This window comes from Nymphaea colorata, chromosome 2 (assembly GCF_008831285.2).
Source record: "Nymphaea colorata isolate Beijing-Zhang1983 chromosome 2, ASM883128v2, whole genome shotgun sequence".
NCBI lineage: Eukaryota > Viridiplantae > Streptophyta > Magnoliopsida > Nymphaeales > Nymphaeaceae > Nymphaea > Nymphaea colorata.
The window spans coordinates 19,280,392-19,304,093 of NC_045139.1; the positions used below are offsets into that span (position 1 = coordinate 19,280,392).

General features: G+C 37.7%; 2 protein-coding genes across 2 annotated transcripts in view; both read left to right on the top strand.

The window, feature by feature from the left end:
* Window positions 1–23,702, top strand: part of LOC116247483 (uncharacterized) — a 50,865-nt gene that overhangs the window by 13,575 nt on the left and 13,588 nt on the right. The gene's annotated exons all lie outside the window — the stretch shown is intronic.
* Window positions 17,029–18,202, top strand: LOC126409777 (uncharacterized). Its single transcript, XM_050075999.1, has 2 exons — window positions 17,029–17,783; window positions 18,065–18,202. The coding sequence occupies exons 1-2, from the start codon at window positions 17,198–17,200 to the stop codon at window positions 18,100–18,102; spliced, it is 624 nt and encodes a 207-aa protein (XP_049931956.1). The 5' UTR covers window positions 17,029–17,197; the 3' UTR covers window positions 18,103–18,202.

Here is a 23,702-nt window from a genome sequence, read left to right on the forward strand (position 1 = left end):
ATCTTCAATGATTTTTGATTCCTTTGCCAAGAAGATGGATATAAATATTAGAATCATGGATTGGATATTCAATGTTGGAAAAACTATCTTTGATGCTACCCAATCAAAGATTTGTGTTGAATATTTCATATAATAATTGTACATGGAAAACTAAAATCCTTCTCATTGGGGCAAAGATCATTTTCATTACCTTTGACCTTTCAACTTGTTTATTGGGATGCTTAGGAGATCGCCCACATGATGATGAAAAGTGGATTGTTGATCATGATCATAGACATAAATCAAAACGCAAGTACAACATCAAATAGGATCATATTAGACCTGTGATCTAGACTCTACTTGCAAACACCTAAAGCCGGACGGATCAGACCTCTGGTTCGGACTCTGAATTACAACATCTATACCGGATCAGATGAGACCCCTGGTCCAAATTCAACATCTTAATTAAATCATACTCATTCTCTAATCCAAATCATAAGTCCCAAATCAAAATCCAACACCTAAGACGGATCAGATTAGACCTCTGATCCAAATTCCCAATATGACGTTGTGTATCGTTGGTATGATATTCTTTCTCATCCAATAAATGTTGGAGTATGATTGGCGGTTCGGGATGTTGATTGTGGGCGATGTTAGAAAAAGAGATGTATACTATATGAACAATGGATGATATTCAACTAGTCTTTGGACAATGTTTTCAAGAAGAGTGATATGAATGTTTGAATCAAAGATTGGGATATTCCAACCATGGAAAATTATCTTTGATGTCGCCCATTCCAAGATTTGTATTGAATATTTCATACGTTATAATTGTACATGGAAATTTGAAATCTTTATCCATTGGACAAAGATCATTATCATTACTCTTGTCCTTCAACTTGTTTATTGGGATGTTTAGGAGATCACCACATGATGTCGAAAAGTGGATCGTAGATCCCGATCCTACACTTAAATGCAAATCCAAGTACAACACTTGAATATGATCACGTTAGACTTGTGATCTACACTCTTGTTGCAAAATCCAAATCGAACACAGTCCAGACTCAAGATATGAATCAGGTTAAGCGTTTTATTCAAGTCATTGGTCCCAAACCAAAACCCAACAAGCCGAATCGATCAGACTTTTGATTCAAACCGAGATTTTAAATCCGAGTGCAACACCTTGTCCGGGTCAGGTCAGACCTCTGATCCTAATTCCCATATGGCATCTTGTATCATTTGTATTGTATTCTTTCTCATCGAGTAAATGTTGGACGTATGATTGACGATTCGAGAAGTTGATTGTGGACTATTTTTGAAAAAGTGATGTATACTTTATGAACAGTTTGTGATCTTCAATGATTTTTTGGATTCCTTTGCCAAGAAGATGGATATAAATATTAGAATCATGGATTGGGATATTTCAATGTTGGAAAACTATCTTTGATGCTACCCAATCAAAGATTTTGTGTTGAATATTTCATATGTAATAATTGTACATGGAAAACTAAAATCCTTCTCATTGGGGCAAAGATCATTTTCATTACCTTTGACCTTTCAACTTGTTTATTGAGATGCTTAGGAGATCGCCCACATAATGATGAAAAGTGGATTGTTGATCATGATCATAGACATAAATCAAAACGCAAGTACAACATCAAAATAGGATCATATTGGACCTGTGATCTAGACTTCTACTTGCAACACCTAAAGTCGGAGGATCAGACCTCTGGTTCGGACTCTGAATTACAACATCTATACCGGATAAGATGAGGCCCCTGGTCCAAATTCAACATCTTAATTAAATCATACTCATTCTCTAATCCAAATCATAAGTTCCAAATCAAAATCCAACACCTAAGACGGATCAGATTAGACCTCTGATTCAAATCGACATTTTATATCCGAGTTCAACAGCTTATCAGGATCAGATCAGACCTCTGATCCAAAATTTCCAATATGAACGTTGTGTATCGTTAGTATGATATTCTTTCTCATCCAATAAATGTTGGATGTATGATTGGCGGTTAGGGATGTTGATTGTGGGCGATGTTAGAAATAGAGATGTATACTATATGACAATGGATGATATTCAACTAGTCTTTGGACAATGTTTTCAAGAAGAGTGATATGAATGTTTGAATCAAAGATTGGGATATTCCAACCATGGAATATTTCATTCGATGTCGCCCATTCCAAGATTTTGTATTGAATATTTCATACGTTATAATTGTACATGGAAATTTGAAATCTTTATGCCATTGGACAAAGATCATTATCATTACTCTTGTCCTTTCAACTTGTTTATTGGGATGTTTAGGAGACCACCCACATGATGTTGAAAAGTGGATCGTAGATCCCGATCCTACACTTAAATGCAAATCCAAGTACAACACTTGAATATGATCACGTTAGACTTGTGATCTACACTCTTGTTGCAAAATCCAAATCGAACACAATCCTAACTCAAGATATGAATCAGGTTAAGCGTTTATTCAAGTCATTGATCCCAAACCAAAACCCAACACTCAAGCCGAATCGGATTAGACTTTTGATTCAAACCGAGATTTTAAATCCGAGTGCAACACCTTGTCCGGGTCAGGTCAGACCTCTGATCCTAATTCTCATATGGCATCTTGTATCATTTGTATTGTATTCTTTCTCATCGAGTAAATGTTGGACGTATGATGGACGATTCGAGAAGTTGATTGTGGACTATTTTTGAAAAAGTGCTGTATACTTTATGAACAGTTTGTGATCTTCAATGATTTTTGGATTCATTTGCCAAGAAGATGGATATAAATATTATAATCATGGATTGGGATATTTCAATGTTGGAAAACTATCTTTGATGCTACCCAATCAAAGATTTTGTGTTGAATATTTCATATGTAATAATTGTACATGGAAAACTAAAATCCTTCTCATTGGGGCAAAGATCATTTTCATTACCTTTGACCTTTCAACTGTTTATTGGGATGCTTAGGAGATCGCCCACATGATGATGAAAAGTGGATTGTTGATCATGATCATAGACGTAAATCAAAACGCAAGTACAACATCAAAATAGGATCATATTAGACCTGTGATCTAGACTCTACTTGCAAACACCTAAAGCCGGACGGATCAGACCTCTGGTTCGGACTCTGAATTACAACATCTATACCGGATCAGATGAGATCCCTGGTCCAAATTCAACATCTTAATTAAATCATACTCATTCTCTAATCCAAATCATAAGTCCCAAATCAAAATCCAACACCTAAGATGGATCAGATTAGACCTCTGATCCAAATTCCCAATATGACGTTGTGTATCGTTGGTATGATATTTTTTCTCATCCAATAAACGTTGGATGTATGATTGGTGGTTCGGGATGTTGATTGTGGGCGATGTTAGAAAAAGAGATGTATACTATATGAACAATGGATGATATTCAACTAGTCTTTGGACAATGTTTTCAAGAAGAGTGATCTGAATGTTTGAATCAAAGATTGAGATATTCCAACCATGGAAAATTATCTTTGATGTCTCCCATTCCAAGATTTTGTATTGAATATTTCATACGTTATAATTGTACATGGAAATTTGAAATCTTTATCCATTGGACAAAGATCATTATCATTACTCTTGTCCTCTCAACATGATTATTGGGATGTTTAGGAGATCAAACCCATGATGTCGAAAAGTGGATCGTAGATCTCGATCCTATACTTAAATGCAAATCCAAGTACAACACTTGAATATGATCACGTTAGACTTGTGATCTACACTCTTGTTGCAAAATCCAAATCGAACACAGTCCAGACTCAAGATATGAATCAGGTTAAGCGTTTTATTCAAGTCATTGGTCCCAAACCAAAACCCAACACTCAAGCCGAATCGGATTAGACTTTTGATTCAAACCGAGATTTTAAATCCGAGTGCAACACCTTGTCCGGGTCAGGTCAGACCTCTGATCCTAATTCCCATATGGCATCTTGTATCATTTGTATTGTATTCTTTCTCATCGAGTAAATGTTGGACGTATGATTGACGATTCGAGAAGTTGATTGTGGACTATTTTTGAAAAAGTGATGTATACTTTATGAACAGTTTGTGATCTTCAATGATTTTTTGGATTCCTTTGCCAAGAAGATGGATATAAATATTAGAATCATGGATTGGGATATTTCAATGTTGGAAACTATCTTTGATGCTACCCAATCAAAGATTTTGTGTTGAATATTTCATATGTAATAATTGTACATGGAAAACTGAAATCCTTCTCATTGGGGCAAAGATCATTTTCATTACCTTTGACCTTTCAACTTGTTTATTGGGATGCTTAGGAGATTGCCCACATGATGATGAAAAGTGGATTGTTGATCATGATCATAGACATAAATCAAAACGCAAGTACAACATCAAATAGGATCATGTTAGACCTGTGATCTAGACTTCTACTTGCAAACACCTAAAGCCGGACGGATCAGACCTCTGGTTCGGACTCTGAATTACAACATCTATACCGGATCAGATGAGACCCCTGGTCCAAATTCAACATCTTAATTAAATCATACTCATTTTCTAATCCAAATCATAAGTCCCAAATCAAAATCCAACACCTAAGACGGATCAGATTAGAACTCTGATTCAAATCGACATTTTATATCCGAGTTCAACAGCCTATCAGGATCAGATCAGACCTCTGATCCAAATTCCCAATATGACGTTGTGTATCGTTGGTATGATATTCTTTCTCATCCAATAAATGTTGGATGTATGATTGGCGGTTCGGGATGTTGATTGTGGACGATGTTAAAAACAGAGATGTATACTATATGAACAATGGATGATATTCAACTATTCTTTGGACAATGTTTTCAAGAAGAGTGATATGAATGTTTGAATCAAAGATTGGGATATTCCAACCATGGAAAATTATATTCGATGTCGCCCATTCCAAGATTTTGTATTGAATATTTCGTACGTTATAATTGTACATGGAAATTTGAAATCTTTATCCATTGGACAAAGATCATTATCATTACTCTTGTCCTCTCAACTTGTTTACTGGGATGTTTAGGAGATCACCCACATGATGTCGAAAAGTGGATCGTAGATCCCGATCCTACACTTAAATGCAAATCCAAGTACAACACTTGAATATGATCACGTTAGACTTGTGATCTACACTCTTGTTGCGAAATCCAAATCGAACACAGTCCAGACTCAAGATATGAATCAGGTTAAGCGTTTTATTCAAGTCATTGATCCCAAACCAAAACCCAACACTCAAGCCGAATCGGATTAGACTTTTGATTCAAACCGAGATTTTAAATCCGAGTGCAACACCTAGTCCGGGTCAGGTCAGACCTCTGATCCTAATTCCCATATGGCATCTTGTATCATTTGTATTGTATTCTTTCTCATCGAGTAAATGTTGGACGTATGATTGACGATTCGAGAAGTTGATTGTGGACTATTTTTGAAAAAGTGATGTATACTTTATGAACAGTTTGTGATCTTCAATGATTTTTTGGATTCCTTTGCCAAGAAGATGGATATAAATATTAGAATCATGGATTGGGATATTTCAATGTTGGAAAACTATCTTTGATGCTACCCAATCAAAGATTTTGTGTTGAATATTTCATATGTAATAATTGTACATGGAAAACTAAAATCCTTCTCATTGGGGCAAAGATCATTTTCATTACCTTTGACCTTTCAACTTGTTTATTGGGATGCTTAGGAGATTGCCCACATGATGATGAAAAGTGGATTGTTGATCATGATCATAGACATAAATCAAAACGCAAGTACAACATCAAAATAGGATCATATTAGACCTGTGATCTAGACTTCTACTTGCAAACACCTAAAACCGGACGGATCAGACCTCTGGTTCGGACTCTGAATTACAACATCAATACCGGATCAGATGAGACCCCTGGTCCAAATTCAACATCTTAATTAAATCATACTCATTTTCTAATCCAAATCATAAGTCCCAAATCAAAATCCAACACCTAAGACGGATCAGATTAGAACTCTGATTCAAATCGACATTTTATATCCGAGTTCAACAGCCTATCAGGATCAGATCAGACCTCTTATCCAAATTCCCAATATGACGTTGTGTATCGTTGGTATGATATTCTTTCTCATCCAATAAATGTTGGATGTATGATTGGCGGTTCGGGATGTTGATTGTGGACGATGTTAAAAACAGAGATGTATACTATATGAACAATGGATGATATTCAACTATTCTTTGGACAATGTTTTCAAGAAGAGTGATATGAATGTTTGAATCAAAGATTGGGATATTCCAACCATGGAAAATTATATTCGATGTCGCCCATTCCAAGATTTTGTATTGAATATTTCGTACGTTATAATTGTACATGGAAATTTGAAATCTTTATCCATTGGACAAAGATCATTATCATTACTCTTGTCCTCTCAACTTGTTTACTGGGATGTTTAGGAGATCACCCACATGATGTCGAAAAGTGGATCGTACATCCCGATCCTACACTTAAATGCAAATCCAAGTACAACACTTGAATATGATCACGTTAGACTTGTGATCTACACTCTTGTTGCGAAATCCAAATCGAACACAGTCCAGACTCAAGATATGAATCAGGTTAAGCGTTTTATTCAAGTCATTGATCCCAAACCAAAACCCAACACTCAAGCCGAATCGGATTAGACTTCTGATTCAAACCGAGATTTTAAATCCGAGTGCAACACGTAGTCCGGGTCAGGTCAGACCTCTGATCCTAATTCCCATATGGCATCTTGTATCATTTGTATTGTATTCTTTCTCATCGAGTAAATGTTGGACGTATGATTGACGATTCGAGAAGTTGATTGTGGACTATTTTTGAAAAAGTGATGTATACTTTATGAACAGTTTGTGATCTTCAATGATTTTTTGGATTCCTTTGCCAAGAAGATGGATATAAATATTAGAATCATGGATTGTGATATTTCAATGTTGGAAAACTATCTTTGATGCTACCCAATCAAAGATTTTGTGTTGAATATTTCATATGTAATAATTGTACATGGAAAACTAAAATCCTTCTCATTGGGGCAAAGATCATTTTCATTACCTTTGACCTTTCAACTTGTTTATTGGGATGCTTAGGAGATCGCCCACATAATGATGAAAAGTGGATTGTTGATCATGATCATAGACATAAATCAAAACGCAAGTACAACATCAAAATAGGATCATATTAGACCTGTGATCTAGACTTCTACTTGCAAACACCTAAAACCGGACGGATCAGACCTCTGGTTCGGACTCTGAATTACAACATCAATACCGGATCAGATGAGACCCCTGGTCCAAATTCAACATCTTAATTAAATCATACTCATTTTCTAATCCAAATCATAAGTCCCAAATCAAAATCCAACACCTAAGACGGATCAGATTAGAACTCTGATTCAAATCGACATTTTATATCCGAGTTCAACAGCCTATCAGGATCAGATCAGACCTCTTATCCAAATTCCCAATATGACGTTGTGTATCGTTGGTATGATATTCTTTCTCATCCAATAAATGTTGGATGTATGATTGGCGGTTCGGGATGTTGATTGTGGACGATGTTAAAAACAGAGATGTATACTATATGAACAATGGATGATATTCAACTATTCTTTGGACAATGTTTTCAAGAAGAGTGATATGAATGTTTGAATCAAAGATTGGGATATTCCAACCATGGAAAATTATATTCGATGTCGCCCATTCCAAGATTTTGTATTGAATATTTCGTACGTTATAATTGTACATGGAAATTTGAAATCTTTATCCATTGGACAAAGATCATTATCATTACTCTTGTCCTTTCAACTTGTTTATTGGGATGTTTAGGAGATCACCCACATGATGTCGAAAAGTGGATCGTAGATCCCGATCCTACACTTAAATGCAAATCCAAGTACAACACTTGAATATGATCACGTTAGACTTGTGATCTACACTCTTGTTGCGAAATCCAAATCGAACACAGTCCTGACTCAAGATATGAATCAGGTTAAGCGTTTTATTCAAGTCATTGGTCCCAAACCATAACCCAACACTCAAGCCGAATCGTATCAGACTTTTGATTCAAACCGAGATTTTAAATCCGAGTGCAACACCTTGTCCGGGTCAGGTCAGACCTCTGATCCTAATTCCCATATGGCATCTTGTATCATTTGTATTGTATTCTTTCTCATCGAGTAATCGTTGGACGTATGATTGACGATTCGAGAAGTTGATTGTGGACTATTTTTGAAAAAGTGATGTATACTTTATGAACAGTTTGTGATCTTCAATGATTTTTTGGATTCCTTTGCCAAGAAGATGGATATAAATATTAGAATCATGGATTGGGATATTTCAATGTTGGAAAACTATCTTTGATGCTACCCAATCAAAGATTTTGTGTTGAATATTTCATATATAATAATTGTACATGGAAAACTAAAATCCTTCTCATTGGGGCAAAGATCATTTTCATTACCTTTGACCTTTCAACTTGTTTATTGAGATGCTTAGGAGATCGCCCACATAATGATGAAAAGTGGATTGTTGATCATGATCATAGACATAAATCAAAACGCAAGTACAACATCAAAATAGGATCATATTAGACCTGTGATCTAGACTTCTACTTGCAAACACCTAAAGCCGGACGGATCAGACCTCTGGTTCGGACTCTGAATTACAACATCTATACCGGATAAGATGAGGCCCCTGGTCCAAATTCAACATCTTAATTAAATCATACTCATTCTCTAATCCAAATCATAAGTCCCAAATCAAAATCCAACACCTAAGACGGATCAGATTAGTCCTCTGATTCAAATCGACATTTTATATCCGAGTTCAACAGCTTATCAGGATCAGATCAGACCTCTGATCCAAATTTCCAATATGACGTTGTGTATCGTTGGTATGATATTCTTTCTCATCTAATAAATGTTGGATGTATGATTGGCGGTTAGGGATGTTGATTGTGGGCGATGTTAGAAAAAGAGATGTATACTATATGAACAATGGATGATATTCAACTAGTCTTTGGACAATGTTTTCAAGAAGAGTGATATGAATGTTTGAATCAAAGATTGGGATATTCCAACCATGGAATATTATCTTCGATGTCGCCCATTCCAAGATTTTGTATTGAATATTTCATACGTTATAATTGTACATGGAAATTTGAAATCTTTATCCATTGGACAAAGATCATTATCATTACTCTTGTCCTTTCAACTTGTTTATTGGGATGTTTAGGAGATCACCCACATGATGTCGGAAAGTGGATCGTAGATCCCGATCCTACACTTAAATGCAAATCCAAGTACAACAAAATATGATCACGTTAGACTTGTGATCTACACTCTTGTTGCGAAATCCAAATCGAACACAGTCCAGACTCAAGATATGAATCAGGTTAAGCGTTTTATTCAAGTCATTGGTCCCAAACCAAAACCCAACACTCAAGCCGAATCGTATCAGACTTTTGATTCAAACCGAGATTTTAAATCCGAGTGCAACACCTTGTCCGGGTCAGGTCAGACCTCTGATCCTAATTCCCATATGGCATCTTGTATCATTTGTATTGTATTCTTTCTCATCGAGTAATCGTTGGACGTATGATTGACGATTCGAGAAGTTGATTGTGGACTATTTTTGAAAAAGTGATGTATACTTTATGAACAGTTTGTGATCTTCAATGATTTTCTGGATTCCTTTGCCAAGAAGATGGATATAAATATTATAATCATGTTTTGGGATATTTCAATGTTGGAAAACTATCTTTGATGCTAGCCAATCAAAGATTTTGTGTTGAATATTTCATATGTAATAATTGTACATGGAAAACTAAAATCCTTCTCATTGGGGCAAAGATCATTTTCATTACCTTTGACCTTTCAACTTGTTTATTGAGATGCTTAGGAGATCGCCCACATGATGATGAAAAGTGGATTGTTGATCATGATCATAGACATAAATCAAAACGCAAGTACAACATCAAAATAGGATCATATTAGACCTGTGATCTGGACTCTACTTGCAAACACCTAAAGTCGGACCGATCAGACCTCTGGTTCGGACTCTGAATTACAACATCTATATCGGCTCAGATGAGATCCCTGGTCCAAATTCAACATCTTAATTAAATCATACTCATTCTCTAATCCAAATCATAAGTCCCAAATCAAAATCCAACACCTAAGACGGATCAGATTAGACCTCTGATCCAAATTCCCAATATGACGTTGTGTATCGTTGGTATGATATTCTTTCTCTTCCAATAAACGTTGGATGTATGATTGGCGGTTCGGGATATTGATTGTGGGCGATGTTAGAAAAAGAGATGTATACTATATGAACAATGGATGATATTCAACTAGTCTTTGGACAATGTTTTGAAGAAGAGTGATATGAATGTTTGAATCAAAGATTGGGATATTCCAACCATGGAAAATTATCTTTGATGTCGCCCATTCCAAGATTTTGTATTGAATATTTCGTACGTTATAATTGTACATGGAAATTTGAAATCTTTATCCATTGGACAAAGATCATTATCATTACTCTTGTCCTCTCAACTTGTTTACTGGGATGTTTAGGAGATCACCCACATGATGTCGAAAAGTGGATCGTAGATCCCGATCCTACACTTAAATGCAAATCCAAGTACAACACTTGAATATGATCACGTTAGACTTGTGATCTACACTCTTGTTGCGAAATCCAAATCGAACACAGTCCAGACTCAAGATATGAATCAGGTTAAGCGTTTTATTCAAGTCATTGATCCCAAACCAAAACCCAACACTCAAGCCGAATCGGATTAGACTTTTGATTCAAACCGAGATTTTAAATCCGAGTGCAACACCTAGTCCGGGTCAGGTCAGACCTCTGATCCTAATTCCCATATGGCATCTTGTATCATTTGTATTGTATTCTTTCTCATCGAGTAAATGTTGGACGTATGATTGACGATTCGAGAAGTTGATTGTGGACTATTTTTGAAAAAGTGATGTATACTTTATGAACAGTTTGTGATCTTCAATGATTTTTTGGATTCCTTTGCCAAGAAGATGGATATAAATATTAGAATCATGGATTGGGATATTTCAATGTTGGAAAACTATCTTTGATGCTACCCAATCAAAGATTTTGTGTTGAATATTTCATATGTAATAATTGTACATGGAAAACTAAAATCCTTCTCATTGGGGGCAAAGATCATTTTCATTACCTTTGACCTTTTCAACTTGTTTATTGGGATGCTTAGGAGATCGCCCACATGATGATGAAAAGTGGATTGTTGATCATGATCATAGACATAAATCAAAACGCAAGTACAACATCAAAATAGGATCATATTAGACCTGTGATCTAGACTGTACTTGCAAACACCTAAAGCCGGATGGATCAGACCTCTGGTTCGGACTCTGAATTACAACATCTATATCGGATCAAATGAGACCCCTGGTCCAAATTCAACATCTTAATTAAATCATACTCATTCTCTAATGCAAATCATATGTCCCAAATCAAAATCCAACACCTAAGACGGATCAGATTAGACCTCTGATTCAAATCGACATTTTATATCCGAGTTCAACAGCTTATCAGGATCAGATCAGACCTCTGATCCAAATTCCCAATATGACGTTGTGTATTGTTGGTATGATATTCTTTCTCATCCAATAAATGTTGGATGTATGATTGGCGGTTCGGGATGTTGATTGTGGACGATGTTAGAAACAGAGATGTATACTATATGAACAATGGATGATATTCAACTATTCTTTGGACAATGTTTTCAAGAAGAGTGATATGAATGTTTCAATCAAAGATTGGGATATTCCAACCATGGAAAATTATCTTCGATGTCGCCCATTGCAAGATTTTCTATTGAATATTTCGTACGTTATAATTGTACATGGAAATTTGAATCTTTATCCATTGGACAAAGATCATTATCATTACTCTTGTCCTTTCAACTTGTTTATTGGGATGTTTAGGAGATCACCCACATGATGTCGAAAAGTGGATCATAGATCCCGATCCTACACTTAAATGCAAATCCAATTACAACACTTGAATATGATCACGTTAGACTTGTGATCCACACTCTTGTTGCAAAATCCAAATCCAACACATAAAGGCGGATAGCTACGACCTTTGGTCCGGAATCATGATATGAATCAGGTTAAACGTCTTATTCAAGTCATTGATCCCAAACCAAAACCCAACACTCAAGCCGAATCGGATTAGACTTCTGGTTCAAACCGAGATTTTAAATCCGAGTGCAACACCTTGTTCGGGTCGGGTCAGACCTCTGATGCTAATTCCCATATGGCATCTTGTATCATTTGTATTGTATTCTTTCTCATCAAGTAAATGTTGGACGTATGATTGACGATTTGAGAAGTTAATTGTGGACTATTTTTGAAAAATTGATGTATACTTTATGAACAGTTTGTGATCTTCAATGATTTTTTGGATTCCTTTGCCAAGAAGATGGATATAAATATTAGAATCATGGATTGGGATATTGCAATGTTGGAAAACTATCTTTGATGCTACCCAATCAAATATTTTGTGTTGAATATTTCATATGTCATAATCGTACATGGAAAACTAAAATCCTTCTCATTGGCGCAAAGATCATTTTCATTATCTTTGACCTTTCGACTTGTTTATTGGGATGCTTAGGAGATCGCCCACATGATGATGAAAAGTGGATTGTTGATCATGATCATAGACATAAATCAAAACGCAAGTACAACATCAAAATAGGATCATATTAGACCTCTGATCTAGACTCTACTTGCAAACACCTAAAGCCGGACGGATCAGACCTCTGGTTCGGACTCTGAATTACAACATCTATACCGGATCAGATGAGACCCCAGGTCCAAATTCAACATCTTAATTAAATCATATTCTCTAATCCAAATCATAAGTCCCAAATCAAAATACAACACCTAAGAGGATCATATTAGACCTCTGATTCAAATCGACATTTTATATCTGAGTTCAACAGCTTATCAGGATCAGATCAGACCTCTGATCCAAATTCCCAATATGACGTTGTGTATCGTTGGTATGATATTCTTTCTCATCCAATAAATGTTGGATGTATGATTCGCAGTTCGGGATGTAGATTGTGGACGATGTTAGAAAATGAGATGTATACTATATGAACAATGGATGATATTCAACTATTCTTTGGACAATGTTTTCAAGAAGAGTGATATGAATGTTTGAATCAAAGATTGGGATATTCCAACCATGGAAAATTATCTTCGATGTCGCCCATTCCAAGATTTTTTATTGAATATTTCGTACGTTATAATTGCACATGGAAATTTGAAATCTTTATCCATTGGACAAAGATCATTATCATTACTCTTGTCCTTTCAACTTGTTTTTTGGAATGTTTAGGAGATCACCTACATGTTGTCGAAAAGTGGATCGTAGATCCCGATCGTACACTTAAATGCAAATCCAAGTACAACATTTGAAATCTTATCTATTAGACTTGTGATCTCCACTCTTGTTGCAAAATCCAAATCCAACACATAAAGGCAGATAGATACGACCTTTGGTCCAGACTCAAGATATGAATCAATATGAATCAGGTTATGCGTCTTATTCAAGTCATTGATCCCAAACCAAAACCCAACACTCAAGCAGAATCGGATTAGACTTCTGATTCAAACCGAGATTTTAAATCCGAGTGCAACACCTTGTCCGGGTCAGGTCAGACCTCTGATCCTAATTTCCCATATGTTATCTTCTATCATTTGTATTATATTCTTTCTCATCAAGTAAATTGACGATTCGAGAAGTTGATTGTGGACTATTTTTGGAAAAGTGATGTATACTTTATGAACAGTTTGTGATCTTCAATGATTTTTTGGATTCCTTTACCAAGAAGATGGATATAAATATTAGAATCATGGATTGGTATATTTCAATGTTGGAAAACTATCTTTGATGCTACCCAATCAAAGATTTTGTGTTGAATATTTCATTTTAATAATTGTACATGGAAAATTAAAATCCTTCTCATTGGGGCAAAGATCATTTTCATTACCTTTGACCTTTCAACTTGTTTATTGAGATGCTTAGGAGATCGCCCACATGATGATGAAAAGTGGATTGTTGATCATGATCATAGACATAAATCAAGTTAAGCGTCTTATTCAAATCATTGATCCCAAACCAAAATCCAACACTTGAGCCGGATCAGATTAGACTTCTGACTCAAACCGAGATTTTAAATCCGAGTTGAACACCTTGTCGGTGTCGAATGATACCTCTGATCCAAATTTCCATATGATATCTTCAATTGTTGATTAAATAATCAAACTTACAGGACTCTCTCTCTCTCTCTTCCTCCCCAACGCAATTTATGATCTCGTGCAAGGGGTAGCATCTGTTAAAATCCAGCACATTCTCACAATTCTCAAAGTCCTTGTAATATGTGAAGTCTCTTAGGATTCTACGTTCTTGTAGAATGTGTTGAGGTAGTTAATGTCATTGTAATATGTGAAGAGTCTCTTAGGATTCTACGTTCTTGTAGAATGTGTTGAGGTATTTAATATCATTGTACTATGTGAAGAGTCTCCTAGGATTCTACAATTGGAGACTCTTCGAATTCTGAATTTGAAATTATAAATAGGGCATGGGCAGACCATCCTGGCCATGGCTTCTTCTCCTCAACCTCTTCTTGTTTTCATTCTCTCTCTCTCTATCTTCCTGCGTGAGTGCTGTTTTCTGGTTTCAGATATTGGTGCTAGATTTCTATCATGGTATCAGAGCCAGGTTGCGTTATCTCTACCTAACAAAATGCCCAAACAGGTCTGATCTGGTTAGAACTCTTTTCTCATCTTGTCTCTATCCTGAATTTACTTTTCTCTTGCGTAATTCTTGTTCTTTTTTCTTCTTGCTTACCTAAGGACACAACTTGTTATATCGTGTCTTCTTTCCCTCTCATCTTCTACCTGTATACCCTTCTTTTCTGTTGTCATGGAAAACCTTTCGCATTCTGGTATGTCCTCAAATTTTCTTCCTCGCCTTATTACCGAAAAACTCAACCATGAGAATTATCTAACCTGGAAAAGGTAGATCATGCCTTTTATAAGAAGTCAAGGCCTCTTTGGACATGTCGATGGTTCAACAAGGACTCCACCAATATCTGTTCTGCAGGAAATAAAGAATGAGGCAGGAGAGGTCATTGATGTTCAAGAAATTAGCAATCCTGAACATGTTGTGTGGATGAGGCGTGACCAAAGTCTTGTTGCATATATTTTGTCTACGCTATCTCAACAAGTGTTACTTTCAGTTTCTGATGACTGTATTGCAGAAGAATTATGGAAAACCCTTGCTGATACCTTTTCCCAAATATCAGAAGCTCGAATTATGTACTTAAAGAAAGAATTTCAGAATTTGAACAAAGGTTCAACATCTATCATGGATTATTTGGGGCGCATTAAGGCTGTCATTGTACAACTTGCTGCCCCAGGGAATAACATTTCTGATAAGGAGAAAGTGCAGCAAACTTTAAGTGGACTTGGGCATGATTATCATGCCTTTATTACAGCTCTTGAGGTGCTCCCTGTTCTGCCTTCCTTCAACGAATTACAAGGTAAACTTCTCCAACACGAAATGAATATGAAAGGAGTCATTGAAAGGACTGATCAAGGGATCTCCCAAAATGTGTTGGCCATGAATGTAAAATTTGGTCAGAACCATGGGAACTCTAATCAAGGTGGTCGCGGCATTCTACCTGTTAAAGATACAAAAAAGGGGTTTTCTGAAATATTAGGAAGTTAGGGAAGGTCTCTTTAAATGTTTTGTTACTTTTAGTGGACTTCTCTTGTAATTTTCCCTAACCCTAATCTCTTAATAGAGATTAGGGTCACGAAATGCAAGATAACTTTTTGCTGCCTCTCTCTCTCTCTCGTAACATGGTATCAGAGCGGGTGTGGGCGTCGACGGCAGAGTGCACTTTCCGGTGACCTTCTCCGGCGATCACCATCTTCTCCGACGAACAGCCAAGTGAGTTCGTTCCTTTTTTTTTTTTTCTCTCGTTCTCTCCCTTGTCACCGCTACTCCTTATTCCCTCTTATCACCCAATAAGGAGACAGTGAGGGAATAGGGGTTGGGCGTGCCGTGAGAAGGAGGACCTGATCACGCCTATGTGGAAGGCGTGATCAGATCCTCATATTGGTCGTATGAAGAGACTATTGTGGATGCAGCGTGACGTGTGACGCTGTGGTTTGTGATGATCGTAAATACAGTTTCGGTAAAGTCAAGCTGCGTGAGGTGTTGTGGATGCTTTGTGGAGTCTATGTGCTGCTTATAAATTCAGGTTTTTTGAATATGATCAGATTTTTTCTATAGATCGTGGATACAAATTCAGTAAAGAAAGGCTGCGTGAGGACTGTTGCTGATCCTTAGTACAAGTTTTTGTTTGATTTCGTGGCTTTCTTTGACACGTGGACAGGAAGTTTTATGAGAACTAGCTGCTGTTATAAGTGGCAGCAGTCTTCAGTCGTTGGGAGCAACAGTCTTCAGTCGTTGGGAGTTCATTCTTGTTTTTGTCATCGGCTAAATCAGATCTGAAGTGACAGTAATTTCCTAGCCCTCCTTCTTTAAACGTTTGCGTCAATCTGGTCTTCTTTATTTACTATGGCTGAAAACAGTAAATCTGAAGGGTCTACTGACTACAAGATGGCTGGGAATTCATTCTCTTATGGAACCACGATGAAACTTAATGGCTCAAATTATGAAATATGGTCTAGGGTATTCATAATGTCGGTGGCTGGTCATAGGAAGAAATATATTCTTGAGGAGGATGAACCTATTGAGAAAAAAGGAATATATGCTGCGTGGGATGAAGATAATTATATTGTTATGTCTTGGATTATGAATAGTGTGGAGTCTCATATAGCCCCAACTATTGCATATTATACCAAGGCCAAGGATATGTGGTCTTTCTTGAGAAAGATATACTCGCATGCCACTAATGTAATCAAGATCCTACAACTAGAAGAGGAGTTATGCAACATTCGACAAGGGGATCAGGACCTATCTCAATATTTTGCTACTTTGACTGCTGCATATGAACGGTTAAAGGCTCTTCGCCCACCTTGCCAGCATTGTTATGCATCACACGTTGAGACTGGTATGGTGGCAAAGTTCTTATCTGGCCTATCTTCAGAATACTCTGTGGCAAAGTCTCAAATTCTAACAGGCAGTGAACTTCCAGATTTAGCAGACACGTATAATAGGCTGAGTCGCTTTGCAGCCACTCTTTCTCAGACTACGCATGACATACCAGTCTCTGCACTTGTGATATCAGGAGGACGGGGCCCTAGTTCTTTTGGAGGCACTAGGGGGCGTGGTACGGGCCGTGGTGCTGGACGTGGCAGATTTCAGTGCTCTTATTGTGGCAAAATTGGTCATCTAGAGGACCGTTGTTGGGACAAACATCCTCACCTCAGGTCTAATGTTTCCTCTGGACGTGGTGGAGGTAGATTCACCACAAGCAGAGGTCCTTCTTCATCCCAGGCAACTCATTCAAAGGCAACAATATCTATGGTTGAGTCTTCTACTGATCCTTCTATATCTATGTCATATTCTCTTAACCTAAGTAAGGATGAATATGATCGTGTTCTTGCTCAGAGGTCTGGCTCTACATCTGCCTCTACATCTACCAATGCTGCTGTTGTAGATTCAGCATTCTCTGTTGGTGCTCCTACTGCTGATCCAGGTATGACATGGATGATAGACTCGGGCGCTTCTAGACATTGTTGTAATCAACCACAAAATTTTTCATCATTTGTCAGATTTTCTACACCACAGTATGTTAAGCTGGCTGATGGCAAGTTGTCCCCTGTTTTGGGTAGCGGTGATATTTATCTTCCACATTTAGGCACTATTACACATGTGCTATATGCACCTCAGTTTCCTGTTAATTTGATATCTGTGAAGCAGCTAGCTATCGACTTACAATGTAAAGTCATTTTTGAATCTGACTCTTGTTCTTTTCAGGACTTACCAACTGGGAAGATGATTGGTGGCGGCCATGAGCGTGAGGGCCTTTATTTTTTGTCAATCCCAGTTGATGTTGCTGCATCTTCAGTCCCTTCCAAGCCTTCTCCCTTCCAATGGCATCTCAGATTGGGTCATCCGTCCGTACCAAAACTTCGTCGCATGTTTCCAGACATTCCTGCATCAGAGTCCTTCTTATGTGATGCCTGCCAGTTGGGCAAGCATACACGGAGCAGCTTTCCTTCGAGTCAGAGTCCATCGAGTCAGAGTCCTTTTGATCTCATTCATGTGGATGTATGGGGTCCTAGTCGGGTTCCTTTTCGATCATGTTTTCGATATTATCTTGTTCTAGTTGATGATTTTACTAGAGTCAGTTGGGTTTTCTTGTTAAGGGAAAGATCTGAAGTCATATGTATTCTTCAAAAATTTATCAAGGAAATAAAAACTCAGTTTGGATTCATTGTCAAAAATATTCGCACTGATAATGCTCTTGAATTCAAGTCTTCCATTCTACTTCAGTTTTATGCCGACCATGGAATTCGACCTCAATATACTTGTCCACATACGTCCCAACAGAATGGTGTAGCCGAACGCAAACATCGGCAACTCCTAAACGTAGCTCGTACCCTCATGTTACATTCTCACATGCCTGCCTATTTTTGGGGTGATGCTATCCTTACTGCGTGTTACCTCATTAATAGATTACCCTCTTCCTCCATTCAAGACCGTATTCCAATTCAAATTCTATATCCAGGGCGTTCATTATTTCATTTACCTCCCAAAGTTTTTGGATGCACTTGCTTCGCACATATCCTAGGCCCGACCAAAAGCAAACTGGCTGCCCAAGCTATCAAATGTATCTTTATTGGCTATTCAGCTAATCAAAAGGGATACAAATGCTTTGATCCCGTGACCAAAAAAGACATTATCAGTGCGGATGTTACCTTCTTTGAGTCTCGTCCTTATTTCTCTCCGTCAAGTCCCTCTTCATCTGAGATGCATGCACCTATACCTCTTCCTATTCCACCAGTGTCACTTGAGTCATTTCCATCATCTCAACCTAGGTCACATGAACGTTTTCTTGAGCCTCCGTTGGTTTACACTCGTCGTCTAGGTCCCTCTCTCGACCGTCCACCAGCATCGTCTCAAGAGGTAAGCTCTACTGATAAGACTGACTCAGGTTTAAGTGATGACTATTCTGCAGCAGATCTCCCTATTGCTATTCGCAAGGGCAAGCGACAGTGTACCTTACATCCTATATCTAATTCGGTCTCTACTGCTCATCTGAGTACACACTTAGTACAGTTTGATCAAGCTTTATCTAGTCATGTTATCCCGTCCTCGCACCATCACGCCCTGTTAGATCCACGTTGGCGACAAGCTATGCAGGAGGAAATGGATGCTCTTCTTTCTCGGGAGACTTGGGATTTGGTAGACCCCCCAACACGCTGTGATGTGGTTGGCTCACGATGGGTATTCACCATCAAGTATCATTCTGATGGGTCAGTTGAAAGGTTCAAGGCCCGTCTTGTCGCAAAAGGTTATACTCAGACTTATGGTGTTGACTTCTTTGAGACCTTTTCGCCTGTGGCCCGGTTGGGCACTATTCGCTTGATTATCTCTCTTGCTGTCCAACGAGAGTGACCTCTTTTTCAATTGGATGTCAAAAATGCCTTTCTGTATGGAGACCTTTCTGAAATTGTTTATATGCAGCAACCACCTGGTTTTGAGCGACAAGGGGAGTGTTCCAAGGTATGCAAGTTAAAGAAGGCTATTTATGGACTCAAACAGAGTCCCCGTGCATGGTTCCAAAAGCTTACTGAAGTGTTATCTAAGTGTGGATTTAGCCGATCCCAACTTGATCACTCATTGTTTATCAAGCGAGGCTCAGCAGGACTTGTGATATTGATTGTCTACGTGGATGATATTGTTCTTACAGGGGAAAATGATCAAGAGATAGCTCAAACAAAGGAGTTTTTACAGCAACACTTTGTTACGAAAGACCTTGGACAACTTCGTTATTTTCTTGGTATTGAGGTGGCTCGTAGTAATAAAGGAGTTGTAGTGTCTCAAAGGAAATATGCTCTTGATCTTCTACAGGAAACAGGACTATTGGGGGCTAAACCTGCCACACTTCCCATGAATCCTCGCATTCATATACATGATGATGACTCAGAGCCGTTTGACTCTAGATCTTACAGATCTCTGATAGGGAAACTGTTATATTTGACTGTCACTCGTCCCGACATTAGCTTTGCTGTGAATAAGTTGAGCCAATTCATGGAAAAACCCCGAAAAGTTCACTGGGATGCAGCTCTAATGATTGTAAGATACTTGAAATCAGCCCCGGGAAAGGGGCTATGGTTCAAGAAAGGAGAATGTGTTGACATCGAGGCGTATAGTGATGCTGATTATGCTGGATCTGTAGATGATAGGAAGTCTACTACCGGGTTTTGTGTCTTTGTGGGCGGTAATCTTATTTCCTGGAGGAGCAAGAAGCAGAATGTTGTGGCTCGTTCTAGTGCTGAGTCAGAATATAGGGCTATGGCTCAAACTGTGGCTGAAATGTCGTGGGTTAGATCACTACTTGTAGAGTTGGATGTCTCAGTGAATCTCCCAATGAAGATGTATTGTGACAACAAGGCAGCTACATATATCGCTAACAATCCTGTCTTCCATGAGCGGACTAAACACATTGAAGTGGATTGCCACTATATTCGGGACTTAGTTCAAGGAGGAATTGTTAGCACTATTCATGTCTCCTCAGAAGATCAGGCAGCAGATCTTCTCACTAAAGCTCTTCCCATAGGCGATTTCCTGAGATGTTGTAACAAGCTGAGCATGATTGACATATATGCTCCAGCTTGAGGGGGAGTGTTAAAGATACAAAAAAGGGGTTTTCTGAAATATTAGGAAGTTAGGGAAGGTCTCTTTAAATGTTTTGTTACTTTTAGTGGACTTCTCTTGTAATTTTCCCTAACCCTAATCTCTTAATAGAGATTAGGGTCACGAAATGCAAGATAACTTTTTGCTGCCTCTCTCTCTCTCTCGTAACACTACCGACACCAAATAATCAAGGTATGCCTCAATTGAATACTTCAAGAAAAATACCAGTTTGTTTTCAATGTAACAAGAAAGGGCACATGAAGGAACAATGCTGGTTTAATCCTCAAAATAAAAACAAAGGGGTAAGACATGATTACAAACAAGGAGGACAAAATTCTAAATCCACCGGCGAAGATATGCAACAGCTATTGATGGCCGCACTCTCAAAGCTGACTATAAAGCAAAATGAGCAGGGAGAATGGTTCTTGGATTCAGGTGCAGCTACTCATGTGACAGGGAATGCAAGCAAATTGACTAACTTATCCCCTCATTATGGTAGAAATTGCATTATAACAGGTGATGAAAAATCTCATCCCATTACACATATTGGAAATGCACATATTCCATTGTCATCTTCCTCTCTATCATTGTCTAATGTTGTTCTTGCTCCCAATATCAAAAAGAACATCATATCCATTTCTAAACTCGTTGATGATACAAACTCTTCTGTTGAATTCACACCTTCTTCTGTCTATTTCAAGGACCTCCAAACGAAGAAAATGTTTGCTAAAGGGGAGCGTCAAGGGAACATGTATGTCCTCAAGGAATGTCTATCTAAGGATTCGTCCACCTTTGGTATAGGATTGAAGACATTTTCTCTTTCTCATAATGCGTCACCAGCTCCAAGTTCTTGCCATTTCCAATCAAAAGTAAGGGGTTCTAACCAATTTTTGGAACATGATCTATGGCATAATCGGCTGGGACACTGTGGCCGACATTTTATTGAAAAACTTGTCACAGATAGTCTCATTCCAAGATCAAGTTTACCTCTTACTCCAAGTGTCAAAAAATGTTCAAGTTGTGAACTTTGTGAGGGTCATGTTTTACCTTTCCATAATATAAATCAAAGTGCTTCCAAACCTTTTGAAATTATTTTTTCTGATGTTTGGGGGTCAGCCCCTATTGATTCCATGTCTGGTTCACGATATTATGTCTTATTCATTGACTCTTACTCACGTTTCACGTGGATTTACTTCATGAAACACAAATCAGAAGTACTCCACATATTTCGGAACTTCTATGCCATGATTCAAACCAAATTTTCATACAATGTGGTGCATTTTCAATGTGATGGTGGGGGAGAATATTCATCACTTGATTTTATTAAATTTCTACGTGAAAAAGGGATAACTAGACAAATCTCCTGCCCTCTTTTGAAATTATTTTTTCTAATGTTTGGGGGTCAGCCCCTATTGATTCCATGTCTGGTTCACGATATTATGTCTTATTCATTGACTCTTACTCACGTTTCACGTGGATTTACTTCATGAAACACGAATCAGAAGTACTCCACATATTTTGGAACTTCTATGCCGTGATTCAAACCAAATTTTCATACAATGTGGTGCATTTTCAATGTGATGGTGGGGGAGAATATTCTTCACTTGATTTTATTAAATTTCTACGTGAAAAAGGGATAACTAGACAAATCTCCTGCCCTTATACACCACAACAAAATGGTGTAGTTGAGCAAAAACATCGACATATAGTTGAAAGCGCAATGAGCATGATGCATGATACTAATGTGCCCATGTCCTTATGGACTGAAGCCTTCCATACAGCTGTATACATAATAAATTGTTTGCCTATGACACTCTTGATGTCTAAATCGCCATATTTCACACTCTTAAGCAAACAACCTGATTATAAGAAATTGAAGGTTTTTGGCTGTGTATGCTATGTTCACATTGATGCTGCTTTGAGGGACAAGTTTCAAGACAAGGCTATTCAATGTATATTCGTTGGATATGCTGATGAATATAAAGGTTTTCAATGCTATGACCCAACAATTAAACGCATCAAGACTTCAAGAAATGTTATTTTTGATGAACATAGTTTTGATGCCACTAATGAAATGCCTATGACTCTTGAATCTTATGATCCCTGGACCAGTACACAGTTATTCAATGCAGATTATGATGAGACGTTCAGTCCCGTAATCAAAATGGAAACCATTCGCATAATTATATTCCTTGCTGTTAAATATGGGTGGAAGCTAAATCAATTAGACGTTAAGAATGCCTTCCTTCATGGTGACTTGAAGGAAGAAGTTTTCATGGAGCAACCTCTCGACCATTCCCTTTTCATTTTCAAGAAAGAAAATGTTATTACCCTCCTCCTTATATATGTTGACGACATCGTCATTACAGGGAGCTCAGAAAAACACTTTGATGAGATAAAAGGTTTGTTAATGAGAAACTTTAAGATGAAAGACCTTGGAAGCCTGCCATATTTTCTTGGGGTTGAAATTGATAGGCAAGGAGATCATCTTACCTTGACACAACAAAAATATACTCTTGACCTATTGGGCAAAACATGCATGAAAGATTGTAAGCCTGCTGAAACACCGAGTGTTCTGAACCAAAGGATGAGTATAAGTGATGGGGAAACATATGAAAACCCCACCAAATATCGCAGCATTGTTGGTGCCTTGCAATATTTAACATTTACCAGACCTGATATTACCTATGCGGTAAATCAAGTGTCTCAATTTATGCATGCACCAAGGGACACACATACGAATGCAGTTAAA

What these genes read in the sequence shown, in the direction of transcription:
- LOC126409777 (XM_050075999.1), top strand. Translation starts at nt 17,198, where the DNA reads ATGGTGGCAAAGTTCTTATCTGGCCTATCTTCAGAATACTCTGTGGCA. An exon ending in TGCTCCTACTGCTGATCCAG is followed by an intron (nt 17,784 to 18,064) that starts GTATGACATGGA and finishes TGTTCTTTTCAG; the next exon opens with GACTTACCAACTGGGAAGAT.